Source organism: Solanum dulcamara, chromosome 4 (genome assembly GCF_947179165.1).
Source record: "Solanum dulcamara chromosome 4, daSolDulc1.2, whole genome shotgun sequence".
In the NCBI taxonomy this organism is placed as follows: domain Eukaryota; kingdom Viridiplantae; phylum Streptophyta; class Magnoliopsida; order Solanales; family Solanaceae; genus Solanum; species Solanum dulcamara.
The window spans coordinates 1,846,623-1,866,680 of record NC_077240.1 but is presented as its reverse complement, the minus strand read 5'-3'; the positions used below and the strand labels follow the sequence as shown (position 1 = coordinate 1,866,680).

Here is a 20,058-nt window from a genome sequence, read left to right as displayed (position 1 = left end):
GATAGTTTAAGGGCCTGTCATAAAATTATCAAAGCATTTGACAAAAAGATAATCTATCAACTCTAACTAAAAAAAATTTGCAATGTGAAACATCGAGTCAATACTCCTAAAATAAATGAATGTGAAAATCTAACATAAGTTTTAAATTCAAAACAAAAAATTTAGCGTAATACTTGCTTTCTTGTTGTGTACAACATTCTCCTGTTCATTGAACTCCATCTTTATCTTTATTGGCTGCTATCGCTTTTTTCGACGAGACCTTCGGCAAAATTTTCTTTTTTTCTTTTTTTTCTTCTTTCTTTCTTTTACTCATTTTTTGGTGAAATACCACCAGATCTGACCTATATCTATTGATTTCCGGCGACGTCCAATGGTTTCTGGCGAGATTATTTGGGCGATCTTTCCCGGTGAACTTTTCGGCAAGTTTCAGAATCTTTGTCACATTTTTTCCAGGCTAGATTCTATCTTTCCTTTCCTCGACTGATTATTTGTGCTCCCTTTTATATATTAGTATCATTTTCTGATAGTTTGATTATTATTCTTCTTTCTTAGTTCTTACCATTAATGTTTAGTTATTGTTCTTCATTTTCCTTCTTCACTTAGTGCTTAGTGTTCTTGATTTGCCTATTAGCTATTGTGTGTTGTTTCTCTATTATACATTCTATATTGTCAATTATCATCTCATTGCTTGTATTTTCTGGATTTATTTATTATCAGTTTTTTACTTTGTAGTTCAAATCATTTTAGTGGCTTTAGTTACTGATGGTGGACTAGGGTTATGTCCTCAATTAGGGTTGAATGCGAGGAAAAATAATGGTAAGAGGGAGACGGGTTTTCATGAGTTGAAAGTAGGATCATGGAACATAGGGTCGCTTAAAGGGAAGTCCATAGAGCTAGTGAAGAGTCTTAAGCGGAGAAAGATTAATATAGCCTGTATTCAGAAGACTAGATGGGTAGGTTCCAAAGCTCGGGATGTGGACGGATTTAAATTATGGTACTCAAGAGGCTCAAGAGATAGAAATGGAGTAGGTATTTTAGTCGATGCGGATATTATGGAGTGTGTGGTGGAGGTAAAGAGGATCAGTGATAGGATGATGTTTATTAAGCTAGTCATAAGCAGGCTTATTGTGAACGTTGTTAGTGCGTATGCATTCCATGTAGGCCCGGATGAAGAAGTCAAAAGACTTTTTGGGGAGGATTTGGATGAGGTAGTGAGAGGTATACCTAGTATTGAAAAGATTTTTACTGGTGGAGATTTCAATGGACATATCAGTACAAGTTCTGATAGTTTTGATGATGTCCATGGAGGCTTTGGTTTTGGGGAAAGGAATGTAGGCGGGATATCGCTCCTGGAGTTTGTTAAAGCTTTTGAGTTGGTTATTGCTAACTCGTGTTTCTGAAGAGGGATAATCAATTGATCACCTTTAGTAGCACGGTAGCGATGACTCAGATTGATTACTTACTCCTTCGGAAGGGTGATAGAGGTCTTTGTAAGGATTGCAAGGTTATTCCGAGTGAAAATATTACTACCCAACATAAGCTTTTGGTGATTGACTTGGAGATTAAGAGAGATAGGGGAAAAAAGACCCTTTATGACCGACCGATGATTAGATGGGGGGGCTAACTCCCACCCTTTTTGGGGAGATGAGGGAGAAGTTGACTGATTTAAGGGCCTAGTAGTAGTGGGGATATAAACAACATATGGGACATGACAGTTGGTTGCATTAGAAAAGTAGCCATCGAGGTTCTAGGGTTATCAAAAGGAATCTTTGGTAATCGTCAAGGAGATTGGTAGTTGAATGAAAAAGTACAAAGCAAAGTGAAAGCCAAGAAAGTTGCCTGTACGGAGTGGTTGGAGTGTGTGCATGAGAAAGAAAAGAGTAGGCTTAAAGATATCTATAAGAAGGCGAATTCGGCGATCACCATGCTAAGACAACAACTTTTGAACATTTGTATGTCGAGTTAGGGGAAAAAGGTAGGAAAAAGAGATTGTATAGGCTCGCCAAAGCAAGAGAGAGAAAAGCCCGCGATCTAGATTTTGTAAAGTGCATCAAGGACGAGAATGGTGAAGTGTTAGTGGATAAGACCTCTATCAAGCAAATGTGGCAAGCTTACTTTCACAGACTCCTAAATGGGAAAAGAGACAGAGACATCATACTGGGTGATTTGGCGTACTCTCATAGTCTTCAAGACTTTGGGTACTGCAGGTGTTTTAGGGTTGAGGAGGTTAGACGTGCGATTAGCAAGATGAGGAAGGGGAAAGCGATTGGGCATGATGAGATTCCGGTGGAGTTTTGGAAGAGTACTGACAATGCAGGTTTGGAGTGTTTGACTAAGTTGTTAGTGTTATTTTGAAGACTGCTAAGATGCTTGATGAATGGAGGTGGAGTACTATGGTTCCTTTGTACAAGAACAAGGGTGACATCCAAAACTGTAATAATTACAGGGGTATCAAATTACTAAGCCACACTATGAAGATTTGGGAGAGTGGTGGAGATGAGGGTGAGGAGAGGAGTGTCAATTTCAGAGAACCAGTTCAGATTCATGCCGGGGCGGTCAACTACTGAAGCAATCCATCTTATGCATTTACTGGTGGAGAAATTTAGAGAAAGAAAAAGGAATCTAATTATGGTGTTCATTGGCCTTGAAAAGGCATATGACAAAGTTCCGTGGGACATTCTCTAGAGGTGTCTGGAGGCTAAAAGTGTTCCGATGGTATATATTAGGGCGATAAAGGACATGTATGCCGAAGTCAAGACTCGAGTTAGGACGGTGGGAGGTGACTTAGAGCATTTTCCTGTTGAGATGGGACTACATTAGGGATTTGTGCTGAGTTATTTTTTTTGCTTTGAAGATGGATGAGCTGACACGTTCTATTCAGGAGGAGGTTTCATAGTATATGTTATTTGCGGACGACATAGTTTTGATTGATGAAACTCGGGACACAGTTAATGATAGGTTGGAGGTTTGGAGAAAAACCCTGGAGTCCAAAGGGTTCAGATTGAGCAGAACCAAAATAGAATACTTGAAGTGCAAATTTAGTGGTTCAATGGATAAAAAGGGCATGGAAGTGAGGCTTGCCACCCAACTTATCCCCAAGATAGAAAACTTTAAATATCTTGGATCCATCATCCAGAGTAGTAGGGACATCGATGATGATGTCATGCACCGCATAAGGGCAGCGTGAATGAAATGGATATTTGCCTCTAGAGTCATGTGTGATAAGAAAGTATCACCTAAACTTAAAGGTGAGTTCTACATAATGGTGGTTAGAACAACGTTGTTATATAGAGTGGAGTGCTGGCCAGTAAAGAACTCTTATGTTCAGAAGATGTATGTTGCAGAGATGAGGATGCTGAGATGGATATGTGGACACACTATGAGTGATAAGATTAGGAATGAGGTTATTAGAGAGAAGGTGGAAGTGGCATCTGTAGCAGACAAGATGAGAGAAGCGAGACTGAGATGGTTTAGGCATGTGCAGAGGAGGGGATGTCGACGCCCCAATTAGAAGGCATGAGCGATTGGATATGGGGTGATGCGGAGAGGTAGGGGTAGATCGAAAAAGTATTGAAGAGAGATGATTAGACAAGATTTGACGCTACTACATATCACTAAGGACATGACCTTAGATAGTAAGGATGGGAGGTCGCGGATTAGGGTAAAAAACTAGTAAGAATAAAATGGTGTTCTATAGTGTGTCGGTTTAGGGTGGTCATAGGTTTAGGCTTGTCTTTATAGTTGTGTCGTTATTGCCTTTGATTATCATATTATTTTACTATCGTTATTGTTCTTATCTTGTAAATTTGCACCGCTTTTTTTTTTTGCATTATGCTATATTTATTATTTTTCTCTCTTACTTGAGACTGTGACTTTTGAGCCGACGGTCTTTCAGAAACACTCTCTATCTCTACAAGGTAGTGATAAAATCTGCGTACATCCTACCCTCACAGACCCCACTTGAGAGATTTCATTGGGTATGATGTTGTTGTTGTACTCTTATGTTAAATTTCAACATAACGTACATAAATATAATTTAAAAGAAAAGAAAAATGTAAGTCTAACCTTATTCAACAATAAAAATAAAAAAATAGATAATACGGAAAATTGCATAGAATCAGATGAACTAAAGATTGAGAATGAGAAGAAAATAAAATAAAAATAATATAAAATAAAAAAATATTATTAGCAAAATATTCGAATAATAAAAAAGAATTAAAATAGAAAAATAAAAAATAGATTAAAATAAAAAAATAAAAGAAAGAAATTAAAAGTAACGAGTTTGTAATTATATCACGTAATTATCAATAATTCACAACTTCATTTGTGAATTAGAGAGTGTGATTACCCTACCAATTACATCCAATTAGTTGTTGATTAAATAATTACATTATCAATCAAACATGTCAAACAGTATAATTACGTCTAATTACACCAAATTCAAACCGGCCCTAAATATGTTTTTGCTTAGTAACTTAAAAAATTAAATTCAAACAAACTATAGTTTCCTGGAACAAACTGTAGGTAAAGCTGAAGAGCAAATGGGTACTGTATTATCTTCTTCCTCTTCCTCCATGGCTCTCCATCGCCTGCTCCGACCTGCTCCCATCCTTTCTTTCTCATTCCTTAAGCAATCTCTCTCTCTTCTTCCCCATCAAACGACATCTCTTCATCCCAGCACCAGCAATTCCCTTTCCTTCTTCCCCTCTCTTCGTACTCATACAGCAATCTTCCTTCTCTCTAGAACTTTCTCGAACCTTCCAGTTAGCTGTACTTATCAATCCCTCTTGGAATCCCCTGAGAATGTAGAAGACGAGGAAATTGCAGAAGAAAATGGACAAGTGACTGCCCCCAGGCCCAGAGAGTCTGAGAGAAAAATATTAAGGGCGAAATTGCCGAACCTGACTGTTAAGGAGAAGAAAGAATTGGCATCGTATGCACACAGTTTAGGGAAGAAGCTAAAGAGTCAACAGGTTGGCAAATTTGGTGTTACTGATACTGTGGTAATGGCTTTGGAGGAGACTCTTGAAGCTAATGAGCTTCTCAAGGTACAATTTTTTCTGTTGGCAAACAATTTACTCAAATATTTGGGGTTTAGGGTTTATATTGAATTGTTATGCTGGAAAGACTATCTTCAAATCAGTGTTATTTATTTTTTGGTTGCCAAAATTGGCCTTCAAAACTTTTAGCTAGTCTTTGGTCATAGATTTTGAAAATTTATCTTCAAATCTCTGTTTCCAAATATTGGCTCACACCAGTTTTTGGATTTTTGGGACTTCGACAAACAAAACTTCATAAAAAAATACAAGTATAATGAATGTCCAAACACAACTTCAAAAACTCAAATTTCAACTTCAAAATCTGTAGTCAAATGGAAGCTAAGTATGCCGACCTTTACCTCATAAATAAACACTAAAATCGAATTGCTCTGAACTAGTAAATAAGAACAGTACCTTTTTTAACAGGTGGAGATGATTTTTATGTTTGATAAGTAACAAGTAGAGATGGTATACTAGTAAATAGGTAACAATTTGGTTATGTATTTTGCCGTAATCTTACTTAGACATTCTGTTCAACTGATGGAACTGTTTGTGCTGCCTGCCGTTTTAGTTCTTGATATTGTACATTGTTACAAGTATGTAAACTGATTAGTGATATTGATCTTGCTAAACGGTTTCCTGTGTTATAGTTCCTCTGTTGCTTCAAGTTTTTTTTTTAGCTGAAATCGCGAAAGCACGGAACTCAAATTTGCACAAACATGTTATGAATAATTATAACTTTAATGAGATTGCAATTATCTGAATGTTTATTGAGTTGTTGAGGTTAATAGTTCTGGTTACTAGCAAGTAGACGTAAAACAGAGAGAACATTCTTTTGCTAATTATGCTTGTGACAATGTTAAATTAGTAATTGGTTAAAATCTGTTTATTGATAGTGTATTAGCACTGGACAGTATGAGAAATATTGATTAATATGTTTAGGCTAAGCGTGTATAGCAAGAAGCTCATTTTTATCAAGTATGTGCCTTGTGCTGGTAAAAGTGACAAATGTTCAAATTAATGATAATAATTAATACGTTGATCTGCTAAGAATAAGGGCCTTTCGCGATGGGACATGAATAGAGTTTAATTTGCTTCAACTAAGGTGAACACCCTCGTTTTCAGCTTTGTTGATGAGAAGTCATGCTTATCTTCTTAGCAATGTGTTAAGTTTTGGTTAATGTGATAAAAGCATTGCTCTTGGGTTCGTTTTTAATGGCCTCATTGTTATATGCAGCTCAAAATACATGGTACCTGTCCCGGAGGAGAGCTGGATGATATTGTAAAGCATTTAGAGGAAGCTACTGGCTCAGTGGTTGTTGGTCAAATTGGTAGGACTGTGATTCTCTACCGTCCAAGCCTGACAAAAATGAAAGCTGAAGAGAAGAAGAAACAGGCTCAAAGTCTTTTCTTGAAAAAACAAAAACAATATGCAGAGAGACGATCATTTCAGGTCACCTTCTCATTTATATAGTTTTAAAAATTGAATACATTGTTCTTTTATAACACGGTTCTGGGATAAGCTTGGGTGCAACTCGACTATTTTATTGGGCTCCACTTATACACTGGGTACATGCTACCTCCACCCTTGTACATGTACAGAGCAATTTTGCCTATTAAGGCTTGGAAACCACCCAGTATTTTTTGTCCGTATTAGATTTTGAACTGGTTTCCTATGGTTTTTACCCAAGTTCGTCGAGCACTAGAATAAATACACATTGTTCTTCTTTTCCCTTTTTTCTCATTTCTTTCTTTGATGATCATCCTTGCTCATTTTGGGGTCTCCTTACGTGCAGGATAAAGGACAGGTACCGAGATCATATGCTCGTGGTCGCAGAGGAAGTAGCAGGGTTTGATCTTTCATTGTGGCTCATTTCTTCATTTCCTTTCCACAATAGCCACCACAGGGCTCCCATGGCTCGGTTAAATTTTCACAATTATTTCCTTGGATGGATAGGCACACGCACGTTTTCAGTCTGAAGATAAAGACTTTATGAAATATCTCAGCAGTAGAAATTTACATAAGAAAAGTTTGCATTTGTACCTTTTGTAATTTTCGTGAGATATCAGATGATCTAGAAGAAAGAAATCGTCGATTTTGATTAGTGTAAAAAATAGTGGACATTATTCATGGGAAGTGCGAGGACTTGGGTGTATAAACTAACAATGCTTGCAGGAATATTTATTTCACAAATAATTACAAACTTACAATAACGCTCCAAATATTAAATGTGTAAATAATAATTCGTTCTCAACTCAATTGAGTTGTGATACATGGTGGGATCAAATAACTTGATATTGACAAGTAACAACAAAATTTTGATTTTGATGATTAATTACTGCATCCCCCTGCTGTTTATTGGAATCATTAACGAAAAACTTCTTTTCTATGTGGACATTTTTGTCTTCATATTAAAACCTATGCAGCTTTCAACTTTTGTAACTCATCATGAATTGAGTCTTCCAAATAAAGTATGCCATCTGCCAAAGTGAGTCGCCGTAGAGCTACCAAAAATCGTGTCTGTAAGAAAAAAGAAAGTTAAAATGAAAAACAACATGAGCCAGTTTTAGCAACAAAGAGTAGAAAAGCTAAAATGAATTTACCCATTGGAATGCTACTAGTGCAAACCAGCACCCTGACAAACCAAATCCTTTACTGCTGAAGAGCTGTTTGAGATCAAAATAATTAGTGAGTAATATTCTTTTAATTAGAAAAAGATTTAAGAAATTTAGCTTCCTGAGCAAGGACAAAAAAAAAAGTTCGTTTGCAAACTAAATCATGAGGGGACTCATTGGAAATAAGTGGAATGACTTACCATGACGAGAAGAGAAGCCATACCAAATACCGTGGTCATTGATATGCTAATAAATTTTAAGTCTCTTCCAGCCTAAAAAGTAATCAGATCATCAACGAGTTGAGACAATGGCTTCAAAAACCATAACTAGAATAATAAAGATTTAAAAAATCTTATCATACAATAACAATAAAAATAAATTATAAATGTAAAGAATCACAAGGGCAAATGGTAATGGCTTCAACAATATACAAGATGGAAATATTCTTGGGTAGGTGTTGAATGTCTACAAGAAAAAGGAAAAGAAAAAGGAAGGTGGCTGCTGCTCTTTTTCCCAAGAAACTAAAACACATCTTACCATACTATACATCCTTATGGTAAAACTTCTCTACAGTTTTTTGGATTAATCAATTCGCTGATTGTCAATTATGTTCTTGTAGGAATTAATGAGGTAGTTACTGGTTAATTACTACATATTGATTTTGCAAATAGCTGATAAATGAAACCCTCATGAAGAAATAAGCTAATTGCTAGTGCACATAAACACGACCTAGTTAGCCCCTCCTACGTATTTACCCCTCAAAAAACTTGAAATGCTACATTTTTTCCAAAGAAACAGAGCATACTCCTTAGATTTATGGCAGAAGTTGGCAAAATAAACAGAACTTTCAGATAAAGATAATCAAATATAATCAACCGAAATATCTACATTGGTCAAAATATAATTTGGAGAAAGTAGGAAACCATACCAACAAGGTTCCTTCAAGACAATGAACACACGGCGACACCCAGAGAGTTAGAAATAATGGCAGCAGTACTTTGTGCATCTGCACCAGCGAAAACAATCAGTAGATCAGAAGAAACTATTTCCATTGACATAAAATCTTTATTTGGTTCTTATGTTCCAACTAGCAGTGCACAGAGTATAGCAAACACCCAAGCTATACATGATATTCCATCACCTTCATTTGGTTGTGCTGCTATGATGCAAGTGTACTATTTCTGTCAACAGGGCCACCGATGAGCTTCTGTCACTCTTGATGGAGCTTTTGGATAGGTTTCATATTTCATAGATTCAAGTTTATGAGTTTGGCGAATCTACTATGAAAAGATAGGACGATCTAATACTATAGAAATAACTGATACAGTGATGATGATGCTTACACAATCTTATCTAGTATAACATGGACCTGGTTCACACAGCTTCTTTTGCATTGCTTTTATTTTATGCAGTATTTCTTTCTTTATCATTTCTGCTTGCTCCATGAAGCAAAATTATTTATTAAAAATGGGTGTAGATAGGAATAATATCCTCATGACCAAAAGATGTGTCATCGTGAACTTCATCTACATTGCAAAGTTAAAAGATAAAAAAAGACAGAGATCATACACAACTAACCTCTTGTATGACCAAAGGATCAGGTGAAAACATTTTGGGAAAAAACCATGATATTGACACTCCAGAAGATCCCAGTATTAATCCATTTGATGCTCCAATGATCAAAAGGGACTTCAGCAGCATCCGGGCCTGATTCACAGTGTTCATCTTTTAGAATGTCCTATTAAAGAAAAATGCATGGAACACAACTCTAAAGTTGTCGATTTGGGAATGAATAGAAACAACAGTTTACATGGACATCACAGTAAAACTTTCATGGATGTCAAGGCTTTCCTCAAAGAAGAGGTTTTTACAGATATAAAGGGAAGTTTTATGATAGCTTTTCAAGCTTGACATGGTAGTAAGAAAATAGATGCAGGATACTGTAAATTTTACATAAATAAATTTATGACCTTCGACAAGTTCCGATTCACTCCATACAACAATTCAGGCATAAATGACTGCGCTGTTTGAGAGAGAGGCTCACCCCATACTGCAAATATGCAGAATAGTTGTAGCATAACCTAATAAGGTAAGTAATACGTTAGTGTAATATCCATCTGACCGTTATATTAGAAAGATGCAGTAAGAAAATACATGTAAAATATTAGTCCACATAAACTAACCTGATGGGCAGCAGCAGTGTGTGTACCCATTGATGTAGCATAGTAGACAAGTAGAGAGTAAAATGCCACCTGGAGTTCAAAATTTATTAGATGCATAACATAGTAACTACTTTCATGCAAGCCGAAAATGCAGCTAAGTCAAACAAACCTTTGACATCATTGTTAGGAACACAGGTGCTGCAAGCGTGAAAATCTGTAGAAGTTCATCCACTGATGGGACAGATAAGGCAAAACCATTATACCCTTTCTTGCTCAGGGCTGCAATCATCATATAAGCCGCAACAACCTAAAATATTGCTCGTAAGCTGGAAATATTACCATGAAGAGTATGAAAATGGAGAAATGGAGGGAGGGAGAAAGAGAGTTGAAGAGAAGATCAAATTCATTTAGAAGAAGGGAAGGCATATTTTGCGTACTTGGGACACCATTGTTGCCCATGCTGCTCCAGCTATACCATAACCAAAGAATCTGCATAAGACTATGTCGCCAATGCCATTAATAGCAGTGGCAACTGCCAAAGCCTTTAAGGGTCCCCATGAATCTTTCATGCCTAAACTGTATATCCATTAACAAGAACTATATAAATACAAAAACCGCCAGCAGAAAATCATAAACAGCTTTCAGATTTAAAGCTCAAAAGATTGACCAAGTAATGTACATTTCAAACATATAAATACTGGACGAAAGCCATCAAGAACTTTCAGTATTGACAGTTATTGTAAGACCCCGAAAATGTGAAAGGTCCTAAACCAAGAACCAAGGACGAATTCTAAGAAAGTTGCAGAAAACTGGCACCAGAAGCTGACCACAGAAGCCTTCACGGACTGTGGTATGCAACCGTGGTAGAGATTTAGAGGCTCAGTCTGCAGAGGATGAACCACGATGGAGGACCATGGACCGTGGTGAGCACCACAGGCCGTGAAGCCCTCTGTGGTGATCCCTCCCCAAGACCCTCAAGAAATTTTCCAAGGCAGGGTCCACAGACGATCACCACGGGCCGTGGAGACTTTCACGAACCATGTGGTGGTCCGTGGAAGCCACTTCTGCAGGCCTCCTGCAGGACCGGCACCACGGCTGCACTTCACGGGCCGTGATGCGTTTCACGGACCGTCAAGGTGCCCATAAAGAAACTTCAAAGACTACCTTGCAAGTCCTTTTTCCGAAATTCTCTAAGTCCCTTATCACGGGACCCCACCACGGACCGTGGTGAGCACCACGGACCATGAAGGTCCCCGTGAAGTCTCTTCCGATCAGATTTTTAAAGGGACATTCTAGTCTTTTCCTATGTTTTAAATCAAAATGGTGTCGTTTTAAGGACTGAATTCTCTTATCTAAAGACCCTAAACCCTTCAAAGCCCTCATTTCTTTCACTCTAACTTCTCCAACACAAATCCTCTCCTCTCAAGTTCTTCTAAGGGCTTCAAGGCAAGGCTAGGGTTTCCAAATTCAAGGCATTCAAGTCTCCTTTCTTCCTCAAGTATTCTTAGGGATTTTGTTTCTCTCAAGGTATGTGGGTTTTCATTCATGGGTCCTTCCACCCATGGAGTCCAAATGTTTTCTCAAACTAGCTTTTTAATTTTTAATTGATGAAATCTTATGGGCTTTTACATGATGACTTTAAATACATAGATTATGGTATATTTAAAGTTTCCTTACATATATTGATGTATAATGACTCTTGATTTCATGAAGTTATGATGTTATTAAAATGCTTATATGAAGGCTTGAAAAGAGTTTTGAGACATATATGGTGGGTTGCTTTAAGAATGTGTATTTTGTGCATTTCCACATGCAAGAAGTCTTTAAAGGCATTGAAAGGTTTTTATGAAATGAACCCACCTAGTTTCCTATGATAAGGTAAAGTTGAAATGAAGTTTGACTCCAATGAATGTTATGAAGTAAATGCTTATGAAAGGGAGTCTTTATGAAATGAATGTTTGATGAAAGGGCTTCTTACCCAAGTAAGGTTTCAATGTGAAAGGGCTTCTACCTGACAAGTAGTCTCCCCGTGCCAATGTAGGGGATATGTTGGATTCCATGTAATAGCTCGCATGGTCTTAAATGTCGGTTATGGTCACTTCCCCACAAAATGAATGTTTTAAGGTTTCATGTGATGATGTCTCATGCATGCATTCATTTATGCATATTGATTATACATGTCTTTCTTCATACTCACATACTTAGTACATTCAAAGTACTAACGCATACTTTTGCCTACATGATATCACTATGTAGGGACCGGCATCGTTCCACACTCTCCTCCCCGTGGCTAGATTGTTCGTTGAAGGCTACTACTAGTGGTGAGTTCCCATGTTCCGGAAAAACCACTCTTATTCCTTCTAGTTTATTTTGATGTTTAGACATTTGAGTTATCTTCAATATCTTTTGACTAAATCTTGAGGGTGAGATAGGGACACGTCGTAGCCCCCGCCAAGTCTTTAATATAGAAGGTATGGTTGGACATAATAAAGGGTGTTATGTTGTCTTTGATTCTTATTAATGTGAAGCCCCTTAGTCCCTATATCCCTTATGTTTCCGCTTGATTTGTTTATCATTACCAATGAAATGCTTAATGAATGATAAGAGGCTTGGGTGAGGTACCTCCGGGTGTCTCATTCGCCATGTCACGTCAAGGCTCTAGGCTTGGGTCGTGACAGTTATCCATAAACGTAAGTATAGTTTCTTTCTTTAACAAGCTTCATCATCAAGACTTCATTAAGGTAAAAAATAAATAGTATCAGGAATGATACAGTCAAGTGGAACAAATTTATGTAAATCAAAGAAATGTCAAGCAAAGACAATCATACTCGGATGTCTTTAAACCAGTACTATTAAAAGCTATCGCTGCATCACTTGATGTGCATTAAGGGACTATCCCTTCACAGGGGCAACCATGTGCTTCAAAGAAGTGTGCTTCAAACAATGATACAAATGAGAAGTGCTCGGCGCTTTGAATCTCAATTTTGAAGAGTTGGAGTAATGTCAGAATCTTTGTATATTGGATGCTAAAATTAGTTTTAATATCAATGAACTATTACATTACTAAATTCACATATACTTGGTATTTTCTAATTTTTCGTAAATCATGCGCTGCACTTCAAAGAAGTGTGCTTTTCTTCTAGCGTTTTGCTTCAAGCTTCATGGACCTTTGTTGCTTTTTTGTGTTTTCTCTTTTAAAAGACACTGCTTTCAAAATAAGTTCAAGTCCACTGTATCCATCTCAATAGGGTAATTAGCTAATTGAACTAATAAAATTGTGCTAATCCTCATCATCTACTAAGAGTTCAGTATGTGTTTTAATATTCACCAACATTGCTACTTTCTTTGTTATTGGCAATCTTTTTTTTTTACCACTCCCTAAAAGCTTCCACCTTTGTGCTCCTTTGGTGACTCGAACCCGCAACCTTGGGATTGGAGGTGGAGGGTGCTAACCATCTGAGCAACCCCCTCTTGCCCGCTAATGGTGCTACTCTTCTCATTTAAAGAAGAAAAGTGGAATAATCAGTTTAATTGAGTCTGATCAGACATAAATAATCAAAGAAAACACACAACAGAATGAGTGCTTCCTGAGGGCGAGGACTTGCATCCATGAGAAAAGCACAACATGAAGAGGAAGACGAAATATAATTGGGGCTTGAAATTGCCTGATAATTGATTCTGTGGCAAGAACAACATGAAACAGGACATTGTGCAGACAAGAAAAAGAACATTGACAAAGTGTAGCCATAGGAACTAAGTGCATATGTTAGTGGTTCTTGTGAAAGCATCGCTGCAAATATGAAGAAGGAACATAATAGATTGCTACACAACCCTATAGATCACTCAGACAATTAAATTCAAGTACAAATTACCTAAAAGCCCACTGATTACGTAATGCTATACAAATTAGAGTATCAGTAGGTAGATGGTACCTTGCACTTTGGGCAACCCAACCAACCAACATGGCAGGCCATGCCAATCCTCGAATCTATCACAAAAAGATATTCTATTCAGATGAAGTGTGCTCGGGTAACCAAGCATAAGTGGATTTTACTTGATCATCCAAGAACGATAAAACTTTCAGCTAAATATTGTTATCCCTGCTATAGCCTATGAATTCAGAAAGTATGACAAATGACTGAATGTCTTTATCTGCAAGTTTGAACTAGGATGGATGAAACCCCACTTTGAAGCTTAGCTATAAGAAATTTAGCTAATCAATTGTAATTATTCATTCAATTTGCTAACAACTTCCCAGCTCCTAAGTTATCTAACAGCTATATGAAACAGTATGGCATTCAAACATTACATTATGTTAGAGTGTTCGGACTCTAGATAAGATGCCTCTTGAAAGATCAACAGAATAAATATATCCAATTTGTATTGGACTTCTCTTACTATCCAGAAGAACATGCACTAATAATTAATAGGGGTAGCATAAAAACCTGGACATAAGTATTTGCTGCATTTATCATTTCCGTCTTGTTTGCCCCAGTGAAAGCTGAAAGTGAGACAAATTTACCAGTTGTTCATAAAAAATACAACACTACTGAGGGAAGAAGGGGACATTCTGAATAGAATACATACTGAATGATAGATACATCCACCACCAAAAAGAGAATGAGATGCTTACCAATAATGCCCCAAGTACCAAACAATCTTGTAAAGATAAACATCAGAACACCACAGGCCAACCCAATGAAGAGCAAAATAGATATCTGATGTTGCACTTCATCCTTATCCTGCACCATAATCCAAGATGATCATGAGGACTATAATGAGGAGGACCACAGACCCGCTCACGACAATAAGGTGAACAAGTGGTTCAAATCCACATTGTGAGCTTTAGTCACAAGTTGCTGAGCCTGAGTTAATTAGAAAATACCGACGACTGTATGTTGATATACGGGTTCACCATACTATGATAACTCCCAAGCTCCTAATATTTGAGGAAAGCAGATACAGTTAAAAGACAACAAGAATTTTGAACAAGCATACCTGTTTGGCCAATGCAGTAGCAACTAAATTTGAAGTGGCAATTGAAAGGAACATAAAAACATAGCTTGTGTTATCACAAAACACTGTTCCTGGACCTGCCAAAATTACAAAAGTCGAGCTAAATCACTGAACATTTAGACAACATTATACTCCGTTTGTCACACTTTATATGAAAAAATGTATAAAAGTAGGACTGTGCCAAATATTTAGGACATGGAAAGAGTGAGTTCCTCTACCTAGAGCGGCAAGTTCAATAGAACTTCCTTGACCGATAACTGCAGTGTCAATGAGACTCATCAATGGCCCGCATAACCATAGACCAACTGCTGGCCCTGAAAACTTTACAATCTCCACCACTTGAGCCCAAATGCTTTCATTGCCAGAGAATTCTCCTTTACCATTAGAATCTACCACTGAAATTTCTTCTTGAACTGTTACCTCTTCTACTTGTTCTTCATCTCCGATACATGAATTGCCATTAGAATCTACCACTGAAATATCTTCTCGAACTGTTACCTCTTCTACTTGTTCTTCATCTCCGATATAGGAATTCGAATTCAAGTTCTCTAGTTTCACTGGAGTCTCTTGGCTATGATTTACACAAGCAGTGATTATTCGCTTGCGGTGATTGCAGATTCGGGTCAATGATGTTACCCGACAAGTTCGGAGGCGAGTGGAAGAGAAATCAACGTGGAAATTCAGATTGAATTTAGGAATTTCTATTGGAAAGTGAGATTTACAAGTTAGGGTTCTAAGATTCATGGTTAGCGATGGAGAGTTAGATGCTTATTGAACAGAGAGAGAAAAAAAAAGAGGGAAAATTTGAGCCACTAGAAAAAATATGTACGGCCGTAAATAGAAAGTTTTTTGAGCCACTTGAAAATTGGCGCCTGCTTCAAATATGCTTGAGCTGCCGCGCTTCCGTCAACTGTCCTGCCAATGGCCCAAACTGAGAATGGAGAGCACGGTAGGGCCAAGTGCACAAACACCCAATTTTGTGTAGTCATTTAACTCGTGTGTTTTTGTAAGAAAAAAAAAAGGGAAGTTTATTCATTTTGATTATGTGTGAGGTTAAATATTGAGAAAAGCCCTAATGACATTTGAAGTTGTCCCAACATTTTAAAAAAATATTTAAAGTTTGCTGGACTTGTATTACTCTCATCAAATCATTTCAAATCACAATAAATAAGCATTTTTTGCCCATTTTCGTAACAGTTTTGTTCTCACATTTGATAAGTGTGTGAATGAGTAAAAATACACCCCCAAATCAATGAAAAAATGCCAAGTGTCACTGTCAATTTGGATTTTCTTCTTTATTAAAGGACTTACTTTCCATCTTCTCCAAAATCTCCATCGATGAATGTTGAAGAGCTTTCCATCTATAATTTTTTTTTAAAATTCATCCTCAAGGAGATTTTTATCTACTTGCTTCAATTTCTTCTTCTTTTTTAAAAAAATTTAAAATTATGAAATTAACTAACTTGTAATCCTAAAAGTTGAATTGCAAACAAAATTCAACACTAAATCAGTGAAGAAAATATTCAAACTCAAATCAATCCTAAAATAATGTTATATACACATGAATAATAATAGCACAAGAAGAAAATAACAACAAATCACTACAAAAATGATTTTTTAAAAAATATCCTTTCAAGAAGTTTTGATCAATGTATTTTCCACATCTCCAATCCATACCTCTTAAATATTACCTTATAAAAAGAATATTTTTTTAAACCAAAATTTCATTCAAATCAAAAAGTCATTAACATGTGAGCCTTCACATCTTCGTTTTGACTCCGTAATTCAAAAAATTATCACCGCGAAGCAAATTTACTTTCACTATTAAAATGCTTTAGAGTTTTGATCATCAAAGAGAGGGAGTAGAGTGAAAATCATGAAGAGTTTAGGATTAAATAAAACGGGTCAGAATTAAAATGTGAATGGATTAAAATTTTATTCGATCTTTACTAAATGGGATGAAAAAAATAAGTAATTATATTATTAATTGGGGAGTAAAATACAAGCTCAAGCATTGAAAATACAAGTTGTACAAAAAAAGTGTATTTATTGTGATTCAGGTGTACGATATTATTATGTCAGCAAAAAATGTATAGGTGGTTCAAATATGAAATAGTAGAGATATTCAAAAATAAGAAAATAGAGTTGAGGAGTTTATCTGAATTTTGTGGATAACTTGAAGGGGTCTCAGATGACTTAACTCATTACTCATCCTTTTTAATTTGTTTGTACTATCTTTTTTTTTTATTATTTGTTTTAAGAAAAAATTCCTCTTTCCTTTTTTTAACAATTTTTTCATTTCAAAATTTCACATGACATATTTAAAATTACAATATTAAAAATATTTTAATTTATTTTACGTATATTTAATTTAAGATTATTATATTTAGAATTTCTTTTATTTTTAAAAAAATCATATCAAATTAAAATATGACAATTAAATTAACACGAATGAAATAATAAAGGAAAACTTACATATATATATGTTATATTAAGAAAATATTTATCATCTATAATAATAATATTTTTTTCCACTGAATACTTATAATACGATTCTAATACATATTACAGAGAACAATTTATAAAACACATATAATATAAATTTTATTTATGAATAATACATTTATCATGCACTTTAATATACTTATAATATATTATGTCAATTTTTGATCAAAACATAATATATTTTAAAACACTTATGATACAATTATCTTGCATACATAATTTACTTTCAATGCATAATAAATTTATCATAATATTGCTATGTATTATTATAAATAATAATAAATAAAAAATATATTTATAATAAAAAATTATCTATTAAAAATTACTCACCAAAGTAATTTTTCATATAATAAATTTGCACATGAACATGTCACGCTTTATGGGTTCACTCATATTAATTTAAAAAAGGAATATTTACTTAAATAATATAATATATAGCATTAATTATGAATTTTAATATATATTTTAACTTTACCAAAAATGGTACTATTTTTTTTCCCAAAACAGTAAAAAAATAATAATAACGTTTTTCTCTTTCTTCCCCTCCCCCCCCCCCCCCTCCTTTCTCGCTTTTTTTTCAATTTTTCTCACTCTCTTTATTTTTCTCTTTTTCTTTCTCCCTATTTTAAAAATAATAATTAATTATTTTAATTTAAACTTAATTTTGGATGAGATATTATGAAAAAGATGATTTTACTACTTTTTAAATTATATGATTTTTTATGTAAATACGTATATAATGCATTTCTAACACAGTAAAAAAAATATAAATAATAATTGTAATGCATTTTGAATGCAATATATTATGTATATTATAGGCACGTTTCAATACATGTAGTGAATATATAACTAAAATATTTTTAATACAATAATATATTTCGTTAATAAGAGAAAAAAATAAAAAATAATTATAATAGATTTTGAATTCCATATATTATATTATAGACATATTTCAATGCACGTGGTGAATATATAACTAAAATATTTTTAATACAAAAATATATTCCGTTAATAAGAGAAAAAATAAAAAAAAATATAATAGATTTTGAATTCAATATATTATAGGCATGTTTCAATGCACATGGTAAATATATAACTAAAATATTTATAATACAATAATATATTTTAGCACCATTAATAAGAGAAAAAATAAACAATAATTATAATACATTTTGAAATCAATTTATGATATATATTTTAGGCATCTTTCAATGAATGTGGTGAATGTATAATTAAAATATTTTTAATACAAATATATTATAAGTATTATATGTGAATTTCAAATATTTTGGTACTATTTAAATTAGGATAATTAATTATTATTTAAAAAAAAAAGAAAAAAAAAAGGAAAAAAATAGATAGAAAAAAAAAGAAGCACGCAGAAGGGGGGGGGGGAGAAGGGGATATATATATATAGAGAGAGAGAGAGAGACGGGGGAGTAATGAGTGATTTTAGTTATTAATTAAGATAAATATGCTATAATCCGTAGTAAAAAAAGTATCCCCCCAAAAAATAATTATTAATCTAAAAGAGTTTGTAAAAAATCCTTAAAAAAAAAAAGGAAACACACTCCATTTTGTACTTGCCCCTACAAAATAGTGTCATGGCGCATAGCATTGGTTGGGCCAACCCAAAACAATTTATTTTGGGCCAATTCACACATATTTTGTAGGAAAAAATTTGCAACAAAGCAAAAATGCCAAACATATTTATGAAATATATTTATAGTTTAAAAAATTCAGAATAACCGCTATATATTATTTTATAGCAAATTCCTCTCCTCTCTCCCTTGCCTCTCCTCTCTTGCAACTGTCCTTTTTCTCTCTCTTGCCAATAAGAAAAAATACATTTAAATGTATTATGTATCAATTATATTCAATTAAATATATGTGAGGGATTTGTACTTTATATCAGTTGTATATTTATATTTTGTATCGACTATATTTGTATTCATTTGAATACAATATGTATTCATCATCTCTGACAAATGTATTATGTATTAATTGTATCCAATCAAATATATGTGAGAGATTTGAATTTTATATTAATTATATTTGAAATATTCGAAAAACTAAATTTGTATTCAACTGCATTTATATTCTATATTTTTGTATTCGTGATACAATGAATACAACATGTGTTCACTCCAACTTTCCTATCTTGATCTTACTCGCCTCTCTCCTCCCTCTCTCGATCTCAGCCGCGTCTCTCCTACGAATATGTATTCATTTTGATACAAAATAACTAATTTTTTTATTTTCCTCTTAAATTGGTCAAAAAAATACGAAAATATAAATATGTAGCTAGCAAACTAAAGTGTACCTGCGAATTGTAATTAATGAAACTGTAACTAGGAAAGCCTATTTAAGGCCTAATATTTGTTGTTTTTAAAAGTTTCCCTATTTTGTACTGGAGCCGCAATTACACGAATGTCCTTACGCAGTTACACTCAAAGCTTCTTGAATCTCAACTATAAAAAAAAATCTGATAGAAAATATTATTGCCCTTTAATAGATCTTAAGTGCATCAAGTTTAAATTAATTGAAACCTTGAAATGAGTACCAAACATAAAGTGAGAAAAAAAAACACGAAAGCCTAATGGCTATTGGATAAGTTTTTGATCTTCTATCAGACCTTAATAAAGAAGCATGATATGTACTAGGTGAATTTTTTTTCCAGTGAAGAGTCATTCGCGAATTAAAATTAGTATAATTGTATA

The 20,058-nt window shown here is 34.6% G+C and overlaps 3 protein-coding genes across 3 annotated transcripts; 2 read left to right on the top strand and 1 right to left on the bottom strand.

Moving 5' to 3' along the window:
• Nucleotides 1-1,052: 1,052 nt before the first annotated feature.
• On the top strand, nucleotides 1,053-1,400 carry LOC129887462 (uncharacterized). The gene has a single exon (XM_055962573.1). The coding sequence runs from the start codon at nucleotides 1,053-1,055 to the stop codon at nucleotides 1,398-1,400; it is 348 nt and encodes a 115-aa protein (XP_055818548.1).
• A 3,088-nt stretch (nucleotides 1,401-4,488) lies between these two features.
• LOC129885409 (uncharacterized) lies at nucleotides 4,489-7,253 on the top strand. Its single transcript, XM_055959671.1, has 3 exons — nucleotides 4,489-5,048; nucleotides 6,277-6,492; nucleotides 6,836-7,253. The coding sequence occupies exons 1-3, from the start codon at nucleotides 4,542-4,544 to the stop codon at nucleotides 6,893-6,895; spliced, it is 783 nt and encodes a 260-aa protein (XP_055815646.1). The 5' UTR covers nucleotides 4,489-4,541; the 3' UTR covers nucleotides 6,896-7,253.
• On the bottom strand, nucleotides 7,194-15,838 carry LOC129885408 (protein DETOXIFICATION 46, chloroplastic-like). The gene is made up of 14 exons (XM_055959670.1): nucleotides 15,052-15,838; nucleotides 14,816-14,910; nucleotides 14,451-14,559; nucleotides 14,263-14,318; nucleotides 13,750-13,805; nucleotides 10,255-10,393; nucleotides 9,987-10,124; nucleotides 9,839-9,907; nucleotides 9,626-9,736; nucleotides 9,234-9,362; nucleotides 8,584-8,661; nucleotides 7,856-7,927; nucleotides 7,644-7,706; nucleotides 7,194-7,560 (listed from the first exon to the last, which is right to left on the bottom strand). The coding sequence occupies exons 1-14, from the start codon at nucleotides 15,575-15,577 to the stop codon at nucleotides 7,459-7,461; spliced, it is 1,743 nt and encodes a 580-aa protein (XP_055815645.1). The 5' UTR covers nucleotides 15,578-15,838; the 3' UTR covers nucleotides 7,194-7,458.
• Between the last annotated feature and the right edge of the window lie 4,220 nt (nucleotides 15,839-20,058).